At 41.0% G+C, this 19,360-nt stretch overlaps 1 protein-coding gene and 1 pseudogene across 5 annotated transcripts in view; both read right to left on the bottom strand.

Moving 5' to 3' along the window:
* Positions 1–19,360, bottom strand: part of LOC137628806 (eukaryotic translation initiation factor 2D-like) — a 301,426-nt gene that overhangs the window by 59,353 nt on the left and 222,713 nt on the right. For all 5 annotated transcript variants that reach the window (XM_068360030.1, XM_068360031.1, XM_068360032.1 and 2 more), the window contains exons 9-10: positions 12,611–12,729; positions 3,457–3,543 (exon numbers count right to left, since the gene is read on the bottom strand). In XM_068360030.1, the coding sequence (XP_068216131.1) occupies positions 3,457–3,543; positions 12,611–12,729 (206 nt within the window). The remainder of the gene's footprint in view (positions 1–3,456; positions 3,544–12,610; positions 12,730–19,360) is intronic.
* On the bottom strand, positions 14,676–14,796 carry LOC137628923 (U4 spliceosomal RNA; annotated as a pseudogene).

Below are 19,360 nucleotides of genomic sequence, written 5' to 3' on the forward strand. Positions count from 1 at the left end.
GAGGAGGTTTGGGCGGCGGAAGAAGAGTCCCGAGAACCTTCCTCCTTCAAGGCTAACCCTGAAGGATAACGGTCTCTTCTGGACTTCTTCTTACGCCGACGGCCAAACCTCTCCCACTGGGAGGCAGACCACTCCCTGCACTCACGGCACATGTTCTCCTGGTCACACCGTCGCCCCCGACATTGAGGGCAAAGGGTGTGCGGATCCGTAGTTACGTTCGACATGAAAGTCCCACAAGGACGACCGGCAACTCCAGGGCATGTACCCATTGTAAAGTAATAATAATGAAGGTCAACTTCCAACCAACACACACGCTGTAAAGAGAAAGCAGAAAATTAAAGGCTGTCAAGAGGACGATGAGCAGACACGTCTGATCACCGTCGAGCCAAAAGTGAAGTGAAGCAAGTCACTGGTGTGTGGAGGGGGGAGGGGTAGCAAGCTACCCTTCCCCACCCCTCGCTAACTAGCGCGGGGGTAATTAACCCTCGTTAAAACTATTGGCTCGTCATTTCAGCTGCACTAAAAGGTAAACCCTATGTAAATAGCGTGGTTTGTATTTCGGTTACGGAACAAAGTTAGTTTAGCCACAGGAAAACATGAATGAGGAAGTTCAAGTTTTTCATTACTCTGTTTACTGTCAAAAACATCAGCCAAAAGGGTTGCCTTTTCCTTTGGACAGTGAGTGACTGAGCCATCTGGTTTAAGTAAAGGAGGGACTGTTGCATCTACACCAAAGTGTGCAGATTTAAGGGTAGACCACCATTTATGTACCTGAGTTGTACCAGAAAGGGTTTCTTTTATGGTTAAATTGTACTCCTTTTCAGTTGAGGCATAAACTCTTTGAGCAAAAACTCAAAGCTGAGTATAGTTATTCCAAGTCAAATCTGATCTGTTACCCTTCCAAAGATGATAGGCCTCCTGCTTCTCCAAATAAGCACGTCTACAATCATCATTGAACCACGGTTTGTCCTTCACTCGGTACCTTAGTACACAAGAAGGGACACGCCTATCAATTATGTTGACTATATTCTCATTCAAAGGGACAACAGGATCTACACTACAATATAATTGTGACCAATTCAAGCACAAAAGATCATGCAAAATCCCAATCCAGTCTGCTTGGTATTTCATATAAATTTTACAAGAGTATGATATATCAGGGACAAGCTGCTCAGTCTTCACTACTAATGAAATCAAGGCATGATCAGATGTCCCAACTGGAGAACCAACCTTACTGGTTATAACAACAGGGGAGTCGGTGTATACGAGGTCCAAGCAATTACCAAACCTGTGGGTAGCTTCATTTATGATTTGCTCACAACCTGATTCAGAGGCAAAATCTAAAGCTCTTAAGCCATGGCGATCGGTAGGAGAGATAGAACTTAACCACTCCCTATGGTGAGCATTAAAATCACCAACAAAGACAAAAGAAGCCTTTCTATCATCTTCTTGTATCTTAGCCATAATGGTAAGAAGACAATCGAAGATAGAATCATCCATGTCTGGATTCCGGTAGATCGAACACAAATAAAAGTTGTTATGCCTGCCACAAACTTTTATTACCTGAATCTCATGACATCCACATTGATAGCAGGACTTATGAGAAGCAGGGTACTCAATCCTAATATACACAGCCATTCCCCGGGCCCTAGGGATGGCATCACGTTTCAACATTATTGGCTTCTTAAAACCAGTTATAAGAAGCTCAGATGAGTGCCTCATATTAGAAACCAGAGTTTCTGAGCACAACAGAATATCATACTGTCTGGACGCAACTGTAAGGTCTTGAATATTTGCATGAAGACCACGAGTATTGCAATACAGAAGACGACATTGACGAAATCTAGGACGTACTGGTCCTGGATTTCGCTCAATGTCTCCAGCCAACATAAGAATTAATAGAAATAAAAAAGACATCATACTTAAAAGCTAGATTAACAAGAATTATAACAAAAACAATATGTACAGAATTATACATAAAGTGATTGATGAAACCCATAGACTATAGTAAAAAGTCAGAAAAACTGGTCAACATGGAGAAGCCGATACACCATGCTAGGCTAAATACCCACCAGGATAGCCACTTCAACTGAAGGGAGGACAGTAAGGATGGTTTTGAGAAGAAAAAGAATCAGAAGAGGAAAAGACAACCTCTTGATAAACCACAAGGCATCCATGGCCCTTCTATTAAGCCTGCCCAACACACCATTTCAAAAAAACAAGAGGAAGAAAAAAAATAATAAGATAGAATAGTGTGCCCAAGTCTACCCTCAAGCAAGAGAACTCTAACCCAAGACAGTAGAAGACCATGGTACAGAGGCTATGGCAATACCCAAGACTAGAGAACAATGGTTTAATTTTGGAGCGTCCTTCTCCTAGAAGAGCTGCTTACCATAGCTCAAGAGTCTCTTCTACCCTTACCTAGAAGAAAGTACACTGAACAATTGCTGTACAGTAATTAACCAAATAAATAATGGAAGGCTTGTTAGTATGGGAACAATTGAAGTTATATGGAATAACCATTAGTAGACAGCCTTCGAGTTAAAATCTATATTTAATCAACATAGTGTAATCAGATAAAACTCACACCTTCTTAACATTGTTCATTATCTCAAGTTTTTATTTTACTCCTGAAAATGCACAATTTCATAGATTTTGTTTTAGAAATTACTTTAGGCTTCAAACATACTCAAAATCTAATTGCCTCCCATTTATCCATTATTGCAAATCAGATTACCAAAATTGGTGAAAAATTCTCTTATCTATTCCACATAGAAATATATACTGTACGTACTTAATATGCATTGCATAGTACAGTTTTTTTATAGACAGTGGAGGTAAATGTAAACAAAGGTTACCCCTACCCCCAAAAATCCTATTCTACCAAAATGTACCAATAGGCATACTCCAACAGTAATTGAGATAGGAAGATTATTTTGATGTCCTTGTATAGGTCTTTGATGTCAAGGAATTAATTGAAACTATTTATTGCTTCATTAGGGTTTACCTAATTTGTGAGTTTTCAAAATGTCATAAGTTACCTATGAGAAGCCAATACAAGTCTGATAATATAAAATTTGGGTATGGTAGATAATGATTATGTTCTAGCAATAACTCTCTCAAATAGAGTATCTGACTGTATAAACCAATCGGATAGCCATAAAAGGAATTTTAAACAGCTATCAGCACAACGTATTGTATCTTAGCCTATATTCCATAACTGATATCAAACATTTGGATTATTACAGGTGCAGAGGAAGCTCTGTTGCTCCGACATCAGATGACATAGTTGGCTGCAGCAGTCCAATAAGAGCATGTTAGCTTGGTGCACTTAGTGCACCAAGTGTCTGATAATGTATATCAGAAATATCCTAATCATATATTTCCTTTGCGTATTTCTTTATTTGTGCATCTATAACTATTAATGGGTAAAAAACTTTTCAAATAATTACTTACTTATCTCCTTCCTTTTGTAATTTATTTCTCTTTATGTAATCTGTAACCACTCTTCTTACGTCTGCTGTACTTAAAACATCACCTTTACTGCAAATACATGAATTTCTGGATGTTAAAATGTTATCAAAAAAATCAATTTATTAATCTACCTTAACAAGATATATGTATAGTATTGACAAAATTGTGAAAATATATAATGTTCCAACTAAACAAAATACATTTACAATACTTTAAGGTAATAAGATTTATTTACAATAGGGAAAACAAGCCATTGAAAATTGACAAATGAACTGGTGATTATCAGGTGAGGATTAAGGTGTCAGTTGCACTTACTGTAGGTAGCCACTATTCACCTCTCCAACTATATTAATCACAAAGACACAGGATCTAACTATTTCTATCTAATTTCCTAAAGATTTAAAAAAAGAATAATGCTTACTGAAATTCTTTCCTTCCAGAGGGAACACTTTTGGCCACATTCTATAAGAAAATTCTAAGATTTCCCCTCAAGGTATAATATTTAGTTTTCCCTAATGCCTACTAACAGTATGTGTGGGTGTCACCTCCAAATGGTAGTGACTTGGCTAAACACATGGCTCCCTTAGTTCTATCTGGTCTTTCTCCTCAGGGAGGAGATATACACCTACACTAAAACTACCTATTACCACTATGAGTGGGAATGAAAAGGGAATACTAATGAACTTCAAGTACAGTATTGAAATAACTTCATTATAAACTTTATTATGTTGATGAACCTTCCACCTGATCATTACTGATTCATTCTCTCATCAGGAGGACAGGACAGCAGTATCACAAGAAAATCTCAAACTCAGAATGAAAGACAAGATTTATATTTGCAAAGTCTTACTCTACTCACTTATAATTCTTTCCCAACCCATCTCAGTCACAGTAAATGTCTTCACATCCACTTCATTCAAATACTGAACCATTCAGAAGTGTTTTTTACATGCCATTGCACATGGATCCAAAGACCACTACTACTCACCAAAAATTTCCTAACCTAATGAAACTTGAGTCTTTAAATGAAAAAATTGGAAATAATTTATATTTTTCCTAACCATACAAACCCTGAGCTTTTTACAGTGGGATATTATTTTGGCTAATGCTGAAAACTAGCCAAAAAACTTGTAGATAAGTATAACTACTCACCGCTAATTAGCTAGGAGTAGCAAAGGGAAGACTTAGACACCCCACTCACACACTCACCGGTTGAGTAACATCAATTTTTAATTGCAGGCATGGCTTCCCTGGGGGCTAGGTGATGGCGGATCAGCTATGTTTAAAGAGCTCAAGGTTTGCATAGTTAGGAAAAATATAAATCATTTCCAAATTTGACATTTGACCAATGCAAATACAAATCTTCTCACTCTTTACAGTGGAGACAACCTTAGGTGAGTGGAAGTCCAAAAACCAACTGGCTGGTTCCTGTCCCAAAGTATTATTCTGTGCTTCGCAAAAGCTTAATAGAGACACCCTGACACCTCGCTAACTCAGAATATGTGAAAGAATTAAAAGCCTGGACAATCAAGCAAATGTATAAGAACTCAGCAAAGTGACTTGACTAGGTATGGTAATATTTGGAGCTAAACTCCACACTTAACCTAGACATTACTCAATTCCACCTCACAAGGAGATAGGGGCCATAACAAATATATGAACATATATCAGGTTACACATGCAATGATATCCACCTGCAGTTAGAGGAGGTCAGCTTGCTGAGTTCCTTGGTTGCTCAACCCCAAGGGAGGGGAGAATGATAGACGAAAAGGCCAGTCACTTGCACATTCATTCTAATCTTAAATTGAGTAACATCTGCCCTCAACCAACTGCTGTCTTACAAGGGAACTGACGTGATTGTGACCGCGTTTTGTGCAGCCACAACTGGATCTACGGAGAAAGTGCCCAGGTTCCTGTGGGTTACATCTTGCAGGCAATGAGATGTGAAGGTCGTTTGACGCTTCCACATGCAATACCTGCATCACAGAGAAGTTCTTTTTAAATGTCAGGGAGTGCTTATGCCCCTGACATCATGAGCGCCTTCCTTGAGTCTGAAACGAGGGCTCTTTCTATTATTTGCCTAATCCAGGCACAGATAGTATAATGCGATATTTTCCTCTTGACCCTGCCCGTACTGACAAAAAGTTTGTTAGGTCTGTGGGCGAGCTCCTGCGGTTCTTTTGAGATAAGACCTCAGTGCCTTGGTACAGCTTAATAGCAGCTGATCTGCTGATCTGGAAGGGCCTAAATCTAGGATCCTGTACAGCCAGACATTGAGTTTTAGCAATAAACTCAAGGAAAAAGCCGAGTGTCACCTGCCCTCATCCCCTTGGATGGGTGACGTCGTACGATAGAGCACGTAGCTCACTGACTTCCTTTGCTGAGCCCCTAGAAGAAAAACAGTCTTGAGTGTCAAGTCATGGTCTGAAGACTGACGAAGCAGTTGATAAGGTGCTCCTATCGGGGGTCATAGTACATGTACAGTACTACGTTCAACGAAGGAGGTCTAACTTCCAACTGAGGGAAAGAGAGCTTGAACCTTCGAATGAGGAGAAAATTCCGTTGAGGAGGAAATGTTAACTCCTTTCTATTCAAAAGTGAGGCTCAAGGCCAAGCGATAGCCTTTTAACGCCGAGATCAAAGAGTTTTTTCTCCCTGACCCTTCCTGAGGTATAAAAGAAACTTCGCTATCACTGGGATAGTGGCTTCGAGAGGGGCGATACCCTTTCCACGACACCAACCACAAAAGATAGACCACTCCGCCTGGTATACGGTGGCTGAAGAGTCCTGGAGGTATCCAAACATCCTTTTCACAACTGGTTGTGAAAAACCTCTTCGAGAGGAGATGCTGGATAACCTCCAGACGTGAAGTCATAGCGAAACACCAGCTTTACAGGATATCTTTGTGTGCGGTTTTTCTAGGAGCTCGGGAAGAGGTGTTAGCTCTCTTGGAGCTTCTGTGACCAGACAAAGAAGGTCTGCAAACCATTCTGCATGGTGCCATTGGAGCTATGAGGGTTATCGAGAGATCGTGTGATGCCCTTACTTTGTTTATGAGTCATTTCACTTGGCAAAATGAGGGAAATGCATAAACGTCCATCTTGTCCCATGGATGTTGACATTCGACCAGATGGCCTGGGGATCTGGTACTGGCGAGCAGTACACAGGAAGTTTCCAGTTGAGGGAAATTGCAAAGAGGTCAATCGTTGGAGAACTCCATAAATTCAGGACTTTGTTCGCAAAATGAAGATTCAATGACCACTAGGAGTTAACTACCCGAATCTTCCTTCTCAGTTTGTCTGCCAGCACATTCCAATTGCCAGAAATGGATCAGGCTGAGAGGGCTACTAAGTTGTCTTCCGTCCATCTCAGATGGCTGAGGGGCTGGCTGTGAAAAAGTACTTCCTTTTATGTTTACGTAACCCACTACCATGAGTTGTTGCTCATCAGCACCACTATCCTGAAAGGAGCTGGTGGAATTACTTGAGGGCTAGACAGGCTGCCCTCATTTTTAAGAGGTTTATGTGGCACTGTCATTCAGACTCGGACCACAGTCTGGAGACTGTGGTGCAACATGTGAGCCCCCACCCTTCCTATGACGCATCTGTAAAGAGCATCAATTACAGGGGAGGAGTGAGAAGGTCTACTCCCCTGAGGAGGTTGGTGTCTAACACCCACCAACTCAGGTCTCTCTTTTGTTCTGACCCTATTAGAACCAGAAGATTTGGAGGGTCCCTGTTCTAAAACCAATAAGAGAATGGATACGATGACGGCCATTGGGCACCAGCCTCTCTAACAAGGAGAGGTGACGCAGTAGATTCTGCCCCCGATGAGCTGGTAACCTGTTTTGTATCAGAAACAGGCTGTCTGTCCACTTCAACCTTGCCTCTCTAATCTGTCAAGGGATGGAAAGACTTAGCCTAACTTTGTATTGATATTCATTCTGAGATATACCAGGATCTGCGTAGGGAGCAGAGAGGAGTTCTTGTGATTTACCACAATCCCCTGATCGAGGCAGAACTCGAGAAACTTGTCTCAATGAAGGAGGAGGATTTCCATCAAATCTGCCAGAATCATCCAATCGTCTAAACACCGAAATAGCTGAACGCCGTTCTTGTGAGCCCAGGTTGACACGAGGGAAAAGATCTGAGCTGCTGTGAACAGGTAGAAGTACAGCACTTTGAACTGGTATATCCTGTTGTCAAAGACAAACCTTACATAATTCCTTGATGGCTGGTGGACTGGGATCTAGAAGAATGCGCTTTGAAGTTCAGTGTTATCATTTAGTCCGATGGTCTGATGGCCTACCTGACTGTTTGAGCCATCTCCATTCTAAACAGAGTTTGTTGAACAAACTCTTTCAGAGCTAAGAGGTCCACGACTGGTCTCCAGCCTCTAAATGCCTTCTCGACAAGAAAGAGTCAACTGTAGAAGCCTGGAGACCTGTCCTGGACCTCTTGGAGAGCATCCTTTTCTATCATGGTCTGGATCCCAACCAGAATTGCCTGCTCATTTACTCATCCCATTGCGTAGCAGCTCATCATTGCTGGAATGTGGGTTAGAGGAAAGACATAAGAGTGTGCATGGGACAAGGTATCCTGCAAGGAGGACAGAGACCAGCAAAGGTTAGGCCCCCCTGATAACTTCCTCTCTGCCACCTGCTCTTCAGGCATCCTCCCACTGGTGGACTGGTTGGAAGAATGGGCCCCTAGCGGAGGCAACTTCATCTTCCACTCTGCCTCCTCTCCCTCATGAACCTAGGTTTCAAAAGGATTGCTTGGGTCCTTGTTTCCTTGATGCAGGTTGTCCTGTTGCATGATGGCTGCTGTTCTGCTCCTGGCAATTTACCGGTGATGTCTCTGTGGCAGAAGAGTCCTGGAGTAAAGGCAAGATGTAATTGCCATATGGAGAAGAGAATTGTGACTCACCTTCCTCCATCCTTCTGCCACTGCCTCGATGTCCTCCACATTAAAGAGGGAGGAGCCATCCATCAAGAGTTTTGAAGCTTCATCACTTCTGAGGCCCCTGATTCCTGAATTTTGAGAGGCTGGAGTCCAGTCTCCTCAAAACCCAGTTGACCCATTAGTTAAGGATGTTGTGGGTGAGGAATTCCACCGTCCTGGAACCTGAAAGGAAGAACACTGACATAATGTAGCTTCGTTCTTCTGGTTGGAGGAAAGATCTTCATTCTTCAAGAGGTATCCCACAGACCCCAACCAACATTCCAACCATGAAGTGGCCTGTAAAGAGCACTTTGCCACCAGCTCCATGTTTGTAGCAACAGCCGCTGAGAACATCACCAAAAGCAATGACAACTTATCTAAGGACATGTTTCTGGGTTAGAGACAGTACTGCCAGATCCAGAGGAAGTGGAGATGGATCATCCTCAACTATTTCAAAATATTTTCTCTGACGAACATATGGAGGAGGAAGTAGACGAGAGTAGTCAACTAAACATAGAGATTGCGACGTTCCTGCCACCAAGCCGTATGACCTCTTCTTGGTGCCCTTGACTCCCATAGACCAAGGCAAGGCTACCTTAGTCTTGGTGGGTCAAGGGATATCATAAAGATGGTAAAGAATGGTCTCCTTTCCCCCCGCAGGAATCTGATCCGGTTCTCCCAAGGAGTTGATTTTCCTGATGCAGCAAAAAACCTGGAGAAAGACATGGTCCGAGGCTTTCTGCTACAAGGGGGAGATCTTAGGAATGCCGGATATTGGTAGCATACCATCTAAATGTTCACATCCATTGTCAAAGAGGTCTTCCACATCCAAACTCACATCCATAGGAGCTCAGGGCAGGTTGGGGTTGTTACCAGAATGGCTAGCCAACTCGAGTAGGATGGATCAGGGTAATTTCATACGACCTGTCTCTCATAGCAGCCTGGGTAGCGTAATGCGCTCCAACAGGAGGAGTCATTCATTCATAAAAGGCTATTAAGAGTGGGAGAGACAGGTTGTACTAGCACCTTACCCGTGAGAAAAAAATCCCCCCCACCACCATCAGAAAATGAGAAGGGCTCTGGACTACCTGATCAACCAATACCCAGTAAAGTAGCCAACAATACACCGGGATTGTGCCTGTTGTCCTAAACTCCCCCCTTAAGGGAGAGCGAGTTCCATTGAGTGGAACAAGCAACCTTGAACCTCAAGCGAAAAGGCAATCCTCCTCGGTTCCTTCCTAGGGGTCTACAAATTGTGTAGCAAGCAACCAGTTCCATGTCCCAGCACTGAAGGGGAGGGGGGGGGGAAGAACCTTATCCTCCAACTGCCACCAATTCAATGGAAGTTGGCCAAGTATGTATGTTACAAATCGAAAAACCAGGGTAGCCAGTACCCCTTAGAAGATAAATGTTATTGCAGTGAATCTCCTTAGCGATTGCTTTCGGGCAAGAGACCGATCGGTAACGACCAATTACATACAACTACTTCCAAAAAGTAAGATTGAGAAGTATCTTCAATCTATTGATGGACAGGTAATTTATGCATAAGTTCATCTACAGACCAGTAACAGACCAAGGAGGCGGAAAATCATATGGGCGTAGCCCTAATTATTATTTGTATCCTGAACTCGGTTGGAGAACATTGATAAACGTTAGTAAATGAGACCTCCTCCTTCCTATGAACGACGAAAACATAAGTATTTCTTTGTCTCCGCTCGGCAAAACTGGTACAGTATAAGTTTTGAAAGGTCCCTTCCAGGAAACAATTTGCTTATGTCAATTTTTGGTCTCACTATTTTTCAAAAGCAATGACCTCCCATCGGAAGTTAGGAAGGAACTGCCTGGGATGAAGGTAGACAGCATATCCACTATGTCTGATTATGGGAAGGAAAAAGAGTATTGCATAACCAGGTTTCTCATAAGGAATATAGCCATCAACACTAATGATTTATTAGAACGGAGTTCTAATTGTAAGATGGTCTATACAGTAGTCCTTGCCGGCAGAAGGATCTCTTGCTCGCACATGCGCATATCCATCTGCGGTCGGGTATGTGTGGCCTCTTTGCCTCCAAGTAAACGGTTGATAACGAGTCTGAACCCATTTGCAGGAATAAAGTATGTGCGACAAATCGCAACATTATTGCCCAAGGAATTCTATCGACGACTAGCTGCAGTATTTTTCAAGATGTGAGCACATGCGGCCAGAAAAAAAAAAAAAAAAAACATACAGCTAGTGTAGCGATCATACCTCCCTCGGGGTTTGTTATCGTTCATAAATGTAATGAGAAGTCGACAAAGTTTGTCTGGCTGCCTTGTGGGAGGGGCTTGTTAACGCTCGTAAACGTAATGAGAAACTGACAATGTTTGTCTGGTTGCCTTGTGTTGTTTGTAAACATAAGCATAAGCTAATACTAACTTTATGGCTAGACCCAGTAGCGTACGCTATCTAGTGCTGGCAAGAAGGGTTTTACAAAACCACCATGGTTACAAAGATGAGGCGAGGGTCTCACACGAGGCGAGTCTTGCCCGAGGTGAGGGTCTCGCAAACCCACCATGAGAACTAAGGCAAAGCGAGGGTCCCATAAACCCACCATGGGTACTCAGACGAGGCGAGGGTCTCACAAACCTGCCATGGGTACTAAGGCGACATGAGGATCTCGCAAACCCTTGCCTCGGGTACTAAGGCGAGGCGAGGGTCTCGCACGAGGCTAGTCTCGCATGAGGTGAGGGTCTCGCAAACAGCTCAGGTACTAAGACAAGACAAGGGTCTTGCAGACCTCCTTAGAGCAGAAGAACTTCGAAACCAAGGTCCTCTTAGTACTCCTACCCATCCTACCCGCCAAAAAGGGAATGTTGGGTAGCCTTATGTCATACCCTCGGAAGGGAACAAAAAAGGCTAAACTGGACTTGAAGACCAGCTGTTTCTTCCTCATTAGAATTAGAAACTATGGAGAGCAGCGAAAAGCTTGGCCTCACAAATCTCCAAGAGCTTAGTCGTGCCCAAAGGCATGCTGAGGCAATAACCATGCAGAATTATAGCTTACGATACTCGTCGATAGGAGAGGAGGCAGCCAAAAGCGGCCGGCAGTCATCACCATCTGTGGCAAATAACCCAAAGGAAAATTGCAACGATACTCGTTTCGTATCATGAGGGTACGGTGGCAGCGAGTAGGAATTGTATGCAATCACCTAACTCATTCGTCGAGAAGCTTCGAAGAGCAAAGACGAATCAAAGTTCTACTGGAGGGATCCCGCATAAGGGAAACCCCACAGATGATGGTAGTCTCTTCCATGGACGGGAAAGACGACCAACCTCTACTGCCTTCATGCAAGCAGGGGGGGGGGGGGGGAGGGGCAATTGGACAGTGGCTGGTGGAGGAACTCTCCCTCAGAAGGAAAAGTTGCTTAACACATGGTGGAGGTTAACACTCCCTCGAAAGGGAAAATTATCCAACACCTGTAGGCAAACTTCCAGGCAGCACTCTCTGCTTTCCGTCAACAAGCTAAGGTTCTGCCTCATCAAGTTCAAGGTCGACATCGAATGTTGCCTGTGAAACATAACCAAAGCTCGTTTCTGGGTATATCCCGAAAGGTTACCCAACAAGCCACTCCAATGAGTTCTTGTCAGCCACTGCTCATACCCGCCCGCCGAAGTAGAGCGAACACTGGGCGAGCAGCAGAGGAAGAGGCCAATGACTTCTTGCTACCTTCCTTACACGGGGAACCCATTGTGTAAGGAAGGCAGTTCAAAGGAAAGGGACATTTTATTAAGCATTAGTCCAATTCCTTTTAACCGTAACCGGTTAAAAAGGATTTGGGGGAGAAGGAAACTACATCTTTACCAAGCCAAAATAAAAAGTGACAGTTAGGTGCTAGTGCTGGTGCGCACAGGAGGGTTAACCTACCACGCTCAACCCTGCTAACTAGCAGTGGGTAGTTACACTCTGACAATAAATCTTATCGACTGGTTTCAGCTTCACCAAAATAATACTCCACAGTAAAGAGCGGAACGTTTGTATTTTGCACAAAAACAACTATATTTTGTTTATTCTTTATGTCACTCTGATAGGTGAAGTTGATACAAGATTTTGAGCAGAAACACTAAAAATCATTCCATGGCTTAGAATCTGAGGAAAAAATTTATACCTGTATGATAATATATTATTTTATGAAATAACACCACTTCCACCTACCTGAGGCCATTGGCTCTATAAAATGGTAATGTATCTCCAGAAACTTGATAGAGTTCTTCTATAATTGGAGGGACAAATGCATTTTCATTTTTTGTAACAGGTTTTACTGTTGTCTCCCCCTGCAAATAATAAAAATTACATTATAAGATAAACATCTAAATTATAATTATTATTACTTGCTAAGCTACATCACTAGTTGGAAAAGCAGAATGCTATAAGCCCAGGTGCCCCAACAGGAAAACAGCCCAGTGAGGAATGGAAACAAAAAAAAAAAAATATTTCAAGGACAGTAACATTATAAATATTTCTTATAAAAACTCTGAAAACTAACAAAACAAGAGGAAGAGAAATTAGATAGAATAGTGTTCCCAAGCGCACCCTCAAGCAAGAGAACTCTGACCCAAGACAGTGGAAGACTATGATACAGAGGCTATGGCACTACCCAAGACTAAAGAATAATGGTTTGATTTTGAAGTGTCCTTCTCTTAGAAGAGCTGCTTACCATAGCTAATGTGTCTCTTCTACCCTTACCAAGAATAAAGTAGCCTCTGAACAATTACAGTGCAGTAGTTAACCCCTAGGGTAAAGAAGAATTGTTTGGTAATCCCAGTGTTGTCTGGTGTATGAGGATAGAGGAGAATCTGTAAAGAATAGGTCAGACTATTCGGCGTATGTGTAGCCAAAGGGAAAAATCCATAACCAGAGAGAAGGATCCAATGTAGCACTGTCTAGCCAGTTAAAGGACCCCATAACTCTCTAGTGGTAGTATCTCAATGGGCAGCTGGTGCCCTGGCTAACCTACAACCTATGGCATAGAAATAATTCAAGCAACAAATCTACTTCAGAGCTTTACAACATTTCAAGGTGACGTGTATCACAGAGATACTTTTTCTTCTTAATTACCTGTCCACACCCAGAGCATCTTATAATATAACCCTTGGGGTGCTTTGGCAATGAACATACGTCTCTCATATGCCTGTTTCTGTTGGAGGTTTTTGAATATATCTTATTGCAGATATATATCATTGATTTTTGAGGGGCAATCTCATCTTCAAACCATGTGGTGTCTACAACAGGTACTTGTGAGGGCAATTTATTCTTCATGGCACCTCCAATATGTGCGACAGTTACAGTAGGAACTTTTAAGGGAAATGTATTCCTCATTGCACCTCCAAATTGTGTGACGTCCGCAGCAGGAACTTGTGAGGGCAATTTATTCTTCATGGCACCTCCAATGTGTGACAATTACAGCAGGAACTTTTGAGAGAAAACAACTCTTCATGGTATCTGCAAATTGTGTGACGTCCGCAGCAAGAATATTAAGGGAAATGTATTCCTCATGGCGCCTCCAAATTGTGTGATGTCTGCAGCAGGAACTTGTGATGGCAATTTATTCTTCATGGCACCTCCAATATGTATAACATTTACAGCAGGAACTTGAGGGAAAATAATTCTTCATGGCTCCTCCAAATTGTGTGACGTCTGCAGCAGGAACTTTTGAGGGAAATGTTTTCCTCATGGCACCTCCAAATTGTGTAACATCTGCAGCAGGAACTTGTGAAGGCAAGTTATTCTTCATGGCACCTCCAAATTGTGTAACATCTGCAGCAGGAACTTGTGAAGGCAAGTTATTCTTCATGGCACCTCCAAATTGTGTGATGTCTACAGTAGGAACTTGAGAGAGAATTTCTAATTTAATAGGAGCTGGTGGGACTTGCGGTAGTCGAGCAAACTTAGAATAAATGCATTTGCTTTAGTCTGCTGCTAGAGACCGGCGTCCGCTGCGCATAGAAGCCACAATGAGAGGAATTCCATCTTTCATTCTTGTGTCTTTGTTGTCTTGAGATGTTTGTCCTAAGGAATTTAGTGACACTTCATAAGATCTTTTGCAACTGGATGCAAACGATGTTTTATATGGTCAATCCACTTTAGTAGATTCTACTTCAGCTGGGGAAATTATCGAGCTTTCAATACAAGCAGGGGCAGACTTGTGATTTGTGAGCAGCCTTGGTAGCCAGCCGCTTGCGAGGAGCCTTTCCTCCAGTTGATTTACGGGCGGTCTGCTTGGTATGAGCCATTGCTTAGTGTTGCGATCGAGAACAAACGCAAATGATGTGAGTTCCAACTAGCAATAATCGTACCTTGGTTAGCCCTCATTGGTTACGATACAGCCACTGCGCAAAGCTCTTGCTTGCTTGTAAGATTCCCCATCCTTGTGCTGGACACGGGCTCTTGTGTTACACGCCACCAATTCTCATTGGTTACTAGCCAGAACTCACAAGCCATTTCACAAAACACGAAGCTCTACTCGCACACACACACACATTTGCTACAATGCAGTTTTAGAAAAAAAAAATTGAGGATTTTAAAAACTTCTTAGGAGAAATCCCTATTCAGCGACTAGCGTGATTATTGTTTGGCACAGTGATTTTTCTTATTTTGGGTAATTATGAAATGTTTAAGTTAATATCAATTAGCTATATGACCATTATTGCAATTTCATTACATATTCATATAAGAAATCACTACACCAGTCGTAGTTTCCATCAAAACTAAACATGTTTGGTGTTTCAAGTGTTGTTTACATGAAAGCAGAGTTGCCAAAGGTTCTTCATGAAATTTTGGTCGAGGTAAAATTCTTGTAATATTTCCATAATTCCTCATATAGACTATAAATTTTCACACCAAATGTAATTATTGATCAAAGACATCAAGAAATTCTTTTAGGTGGAATACTTTTGTTACTGTTTATGTGATTCTAGGTCTAGTTACTTTTTTGCTAATTTGGTAATATTGCACTCAACTAACAGAGAAGTTTTTTCCAAGGTCGTATTCAGCAACCTGTGTTTGTATTATTTCGGAACTCAGGCAACAGAGTCATTATCAATTTATTGCTTTATTACAAAATATCAACAAAATATTAAATAATAGATATACACTGCATAAACAACTAATATGTTATAGCAACATCTGCTATAAGACCACTAGTTAGCATGTTTGCTTGTAGAAGGGAGTTGGCGAGTCATCATATGATTACCAAAACAAACAAATAAATTTTATTACATATGAATGATAATTGTAGGTTTATATTCTATCTCTTGTGAGTTTGAGTGTGGACTTTTCCTTATAGGATCATCGTCTTTATCCTTGTCGACTAGATAATACCTCTGCCGCATTGTGTTTACATACTTGGGGTGTTAAAAGGTCAGTTCATGTTACCATGGTTGCTAGGAATAGCTGTTGCCTTAGAATGGATATGTTTATATGTGTACTTGTAAGTGTGTTTTTGCATACGCACACTCCCGCCAACACTATTATTACCTACTATTATTGCATACCTTATGAAACAAACAAAAAAAGGCATAAGCATATGTGAAAAAAATATATAAAACCTATTCATGTTGTATACTGTACTACATATTTGAAGACTTCAATTTTGTGTTATACATCCTTCTTAGATCACTTTTCCGGCAGATTCATTTGTACCCATAAATCTTATCGATTGCGTTTGGACAATCCTCACTTTCATCATTTGATATGTCATAATCACTGACATTGTCAATGTCAAAGTCACTAGTATATAATAAAGAATCATTATCATCATAATGAATAAAAACAAGGAAATAATGATAAAATGTATCGGAAATGAAAAACATTCATACCATTATCACAAACATGTCGATAGCTTCGCCCACCCCCTGAAGTTGATGTTCCCTTTTCCCTTTTATTGTATGCAAAACCTTATAATATCTGGCAACTCTTTCCTCCAGCTGCAAGTTGATTGGTTAAAGAGTATATCTACGTCACTGAGCTAGTCTCAGGGGGTCTTAGACTGAATCCCAGGAAATTTGAAAAAGGAAACATCGCTAACATCGACGTTGTCCTTTTATAGCTCATAATGCATCGACAAAATCGACGCACAGCACATTTTGGATTAAAGAAAGATAATTTCAATGAGTACAAGTCATTAAAAATTGTCAATCTTAATATTAGTATATAAATAAATATACAAGAGAAATATTATATAAAAAATTTCTACCAAAAACCTTATGGCTACAGCTACATTACAGTGGAGACTCATGTCAAATAGCTCAGAAATCTTTAGAGATTCATGAATAACTATCAAGGACAGTGTGGTAGAAAATGGAGGAAAGTGTCACATCAGTGGAACACCAGTACCCCCAAAGTCTGTCACTTAGACAAGCTAAGGTGCAAATTCACTTAACATCCTGCTTAGCCGGCAGCAACTGCCCCCGAGGCATCAGTGTGTGATGGAGTTACAAGGATTATGGATGTCTCAAAGAATTTTTAATCCATCCTCGGAGGCTCCATTTGCTCTTTGGTAGAGCGATTTAACTTTAGCATTTAGAGTTTGTATGATCAACTTATTCTTGAACTCGTTTACCATGTTACTATTTACTGGATCCCCTGAAAGTGTATTCCACCATGTTACTATTTACTCCATCCCCTGAAAGTCTATTCCAAGTATTTGCTATTTTGTAAGTAAAGAAATTGCCACATAGAGTAGTGTTGTATCTTTTCAATTCCACTTTATGTCCGTTACCTCTGGACTGACTTGTGCTAAACATGAATAGATTGTTGTAATCTATATTTGTCATTCTTTTAAGAATTTTGAATGCTTCTATTAGCTGTCCCTTACTCGTTGAGTTTGTGGATCAAATAAGTTCAAAGATTTCATCCTTCGTCTATATCCCCATTGCCTTAGTGTTGGAACTAGTTTGGTGACCCTAGCTTGTACTGTTTCCAATCTACCCATATCCTTCTGAATACTTGGAGCCCAGAATTCTAGATGAGGTATTACTAGTGATGTGTACAGCTATAGTATAGTGTCTTTGTTTCTGTATTTGAATTGTCTCTTTACGTAACCTACTTGTTTTGGTGCTTTCTTTTCAGCTTTTTTGTTCTGTTTGGTGAACTTCAAATCCTTGTCAAAGTCACTAGTATATAATAAAGAATCATTATCATCATAATGAATAAAAACAAGGAAATAATGATAAAATGTATCGGAAATGAAAAACATTCATACCATTATCACAAACATATGTCGATAGCTTCGCCCACACCCTGAAGTTGATGTTACCTTTTCCCTTTTATTGTATGCAAAACCTTATATCTGGCAACTCTTTCCTCCAGCTGCAAGTTGATTGGTTAAAGAGTATATCTACGTCACTGAGCTAGTCTCAGGGGGTCTTAGACTGAATCCCAGGAAATTTGAAAAAGGAAACATTGCTAATATCGATGTTGTCCTTTTACAGCTCATAATGCATCAACAAAATCGACGCACAGCACGTTTTGGGTTAAAGAAAGAAAATTTCAATGAGTACAAGTCATTAGAAATTGTCAATCTTAATATTAGAATATAAATAAATATACAAGAGAAATATCATACAAAAAATTTCTACCAAAAACTTTATGGCTACGGCTACATTACAGTGGAGACTCATGTCAAACAGCTCAGAAATCTTAAGAGATTCATGAATAACTATCAAGGACAGTGTGGTAGAAAAATGGAGGAAAGTGTCACATCAGTGGAACACCAGTACCCCCAAAGTCTGTCTCTTAGACAAGCTAAGGTGTAAATTTACTTAACATCCTGCCTAGCTGGCAGCAACTGCCCCCGAGGCATCAGAGTGTGATGGAGTTACAAGGATTTTGGATGTCTCAAAGAATTTTTAATCCATCCTCGGAGACTCCAATTGCTCTTTGGTAGAGCGATTTAGCTTTAGCATTTAGAGTTTGTATGATCTTCAACTTATTCTTGAACTCGTTTACCATATTACTATTTACTGGATCCCCTGAAAGTCTATTCCACCATGTTACTATTTACTCCATCCCCTGAAAGTCTATTCCAAGTATTTGCTATTTTGTAAGTAAAGAAATTGCCACATAGAGTAGTGTTGTATCTTTTCAATTCCACTTTATGTCCGTTACCTCTGGAGCAGATGTCACACATGGTTTCTTTTGTCTAAAACCATGTTGGCTGCCTATCAGAAGATTGTTTTTCTCTATATCTACTACTATTGAACCTACTATAATTGATTAAAAAATTTTGCAAAGCACTGAAGTTAGACACACAGGCCAGTAGTAACAGTTTCTTCTTTTGGTCCCTTCCTGTAGATTGGAGGAACACTGACTAGTTTCCTTCCTTGTGGTGCCTTTCTTTCGTTGGCTGTCTTTCGGAACATTTTGTAAAAGTGTGGGGTTAGCCTATCTCTTCTAGTTCTATAATCTCTCTTGGATCAGTATCATTTGGACGTGGTGCCTTAGACTTACTGAGTCCTTTTATTTTTTTTTTAACATGATCCATTGTAGAGGTGATTCTATTTAATGGTTGTGACCCTTCATATTTGATAGCTGGTCCGGGAAGGGTCGTTGATTCTTCCCCCATGAATACAGTTGTGAAATATGCATTCATCAGTTCAGCTTTTCCCAAGTCATTTGTTATAAGATTGTCCTCCCAGTCTCTTGATGGGTTAATGTTTTTGATTGGTTTTCCACTGTTTACATATGCAAAAAATTCTTTGGGGTTTTCTATACTAGCTGAAGCTACTCTTTTCTCTGCATTGATCTTGGCCTTTCTAACTAGTTTATCTACTTTTTGGCTCAACTTCTTATGCTCGGAAATTACATAAATTGAAGGCTGTGGATTCATTGATTTACGTTTCCTGTCTCTACGTCTTATTGCATTGGCTATCTCTCTGTTGAACCACTTAGGTTGTGGACTTCTAT

Source organism: Palaemon carinicauda, chromosome 36 (genome assembly GCF_036898095.1).
Source record: "Palaemon carinicauda isolate YSFRI2023 chromosome 36, ASM3689809v2, whole genome shotgun sequence".
NCBI lineage: Eukaryota > Metazoa > Arthropoda > Malacostraca > Decapoda > Palaemonidae > Palaemon > Palaemon carinicauda.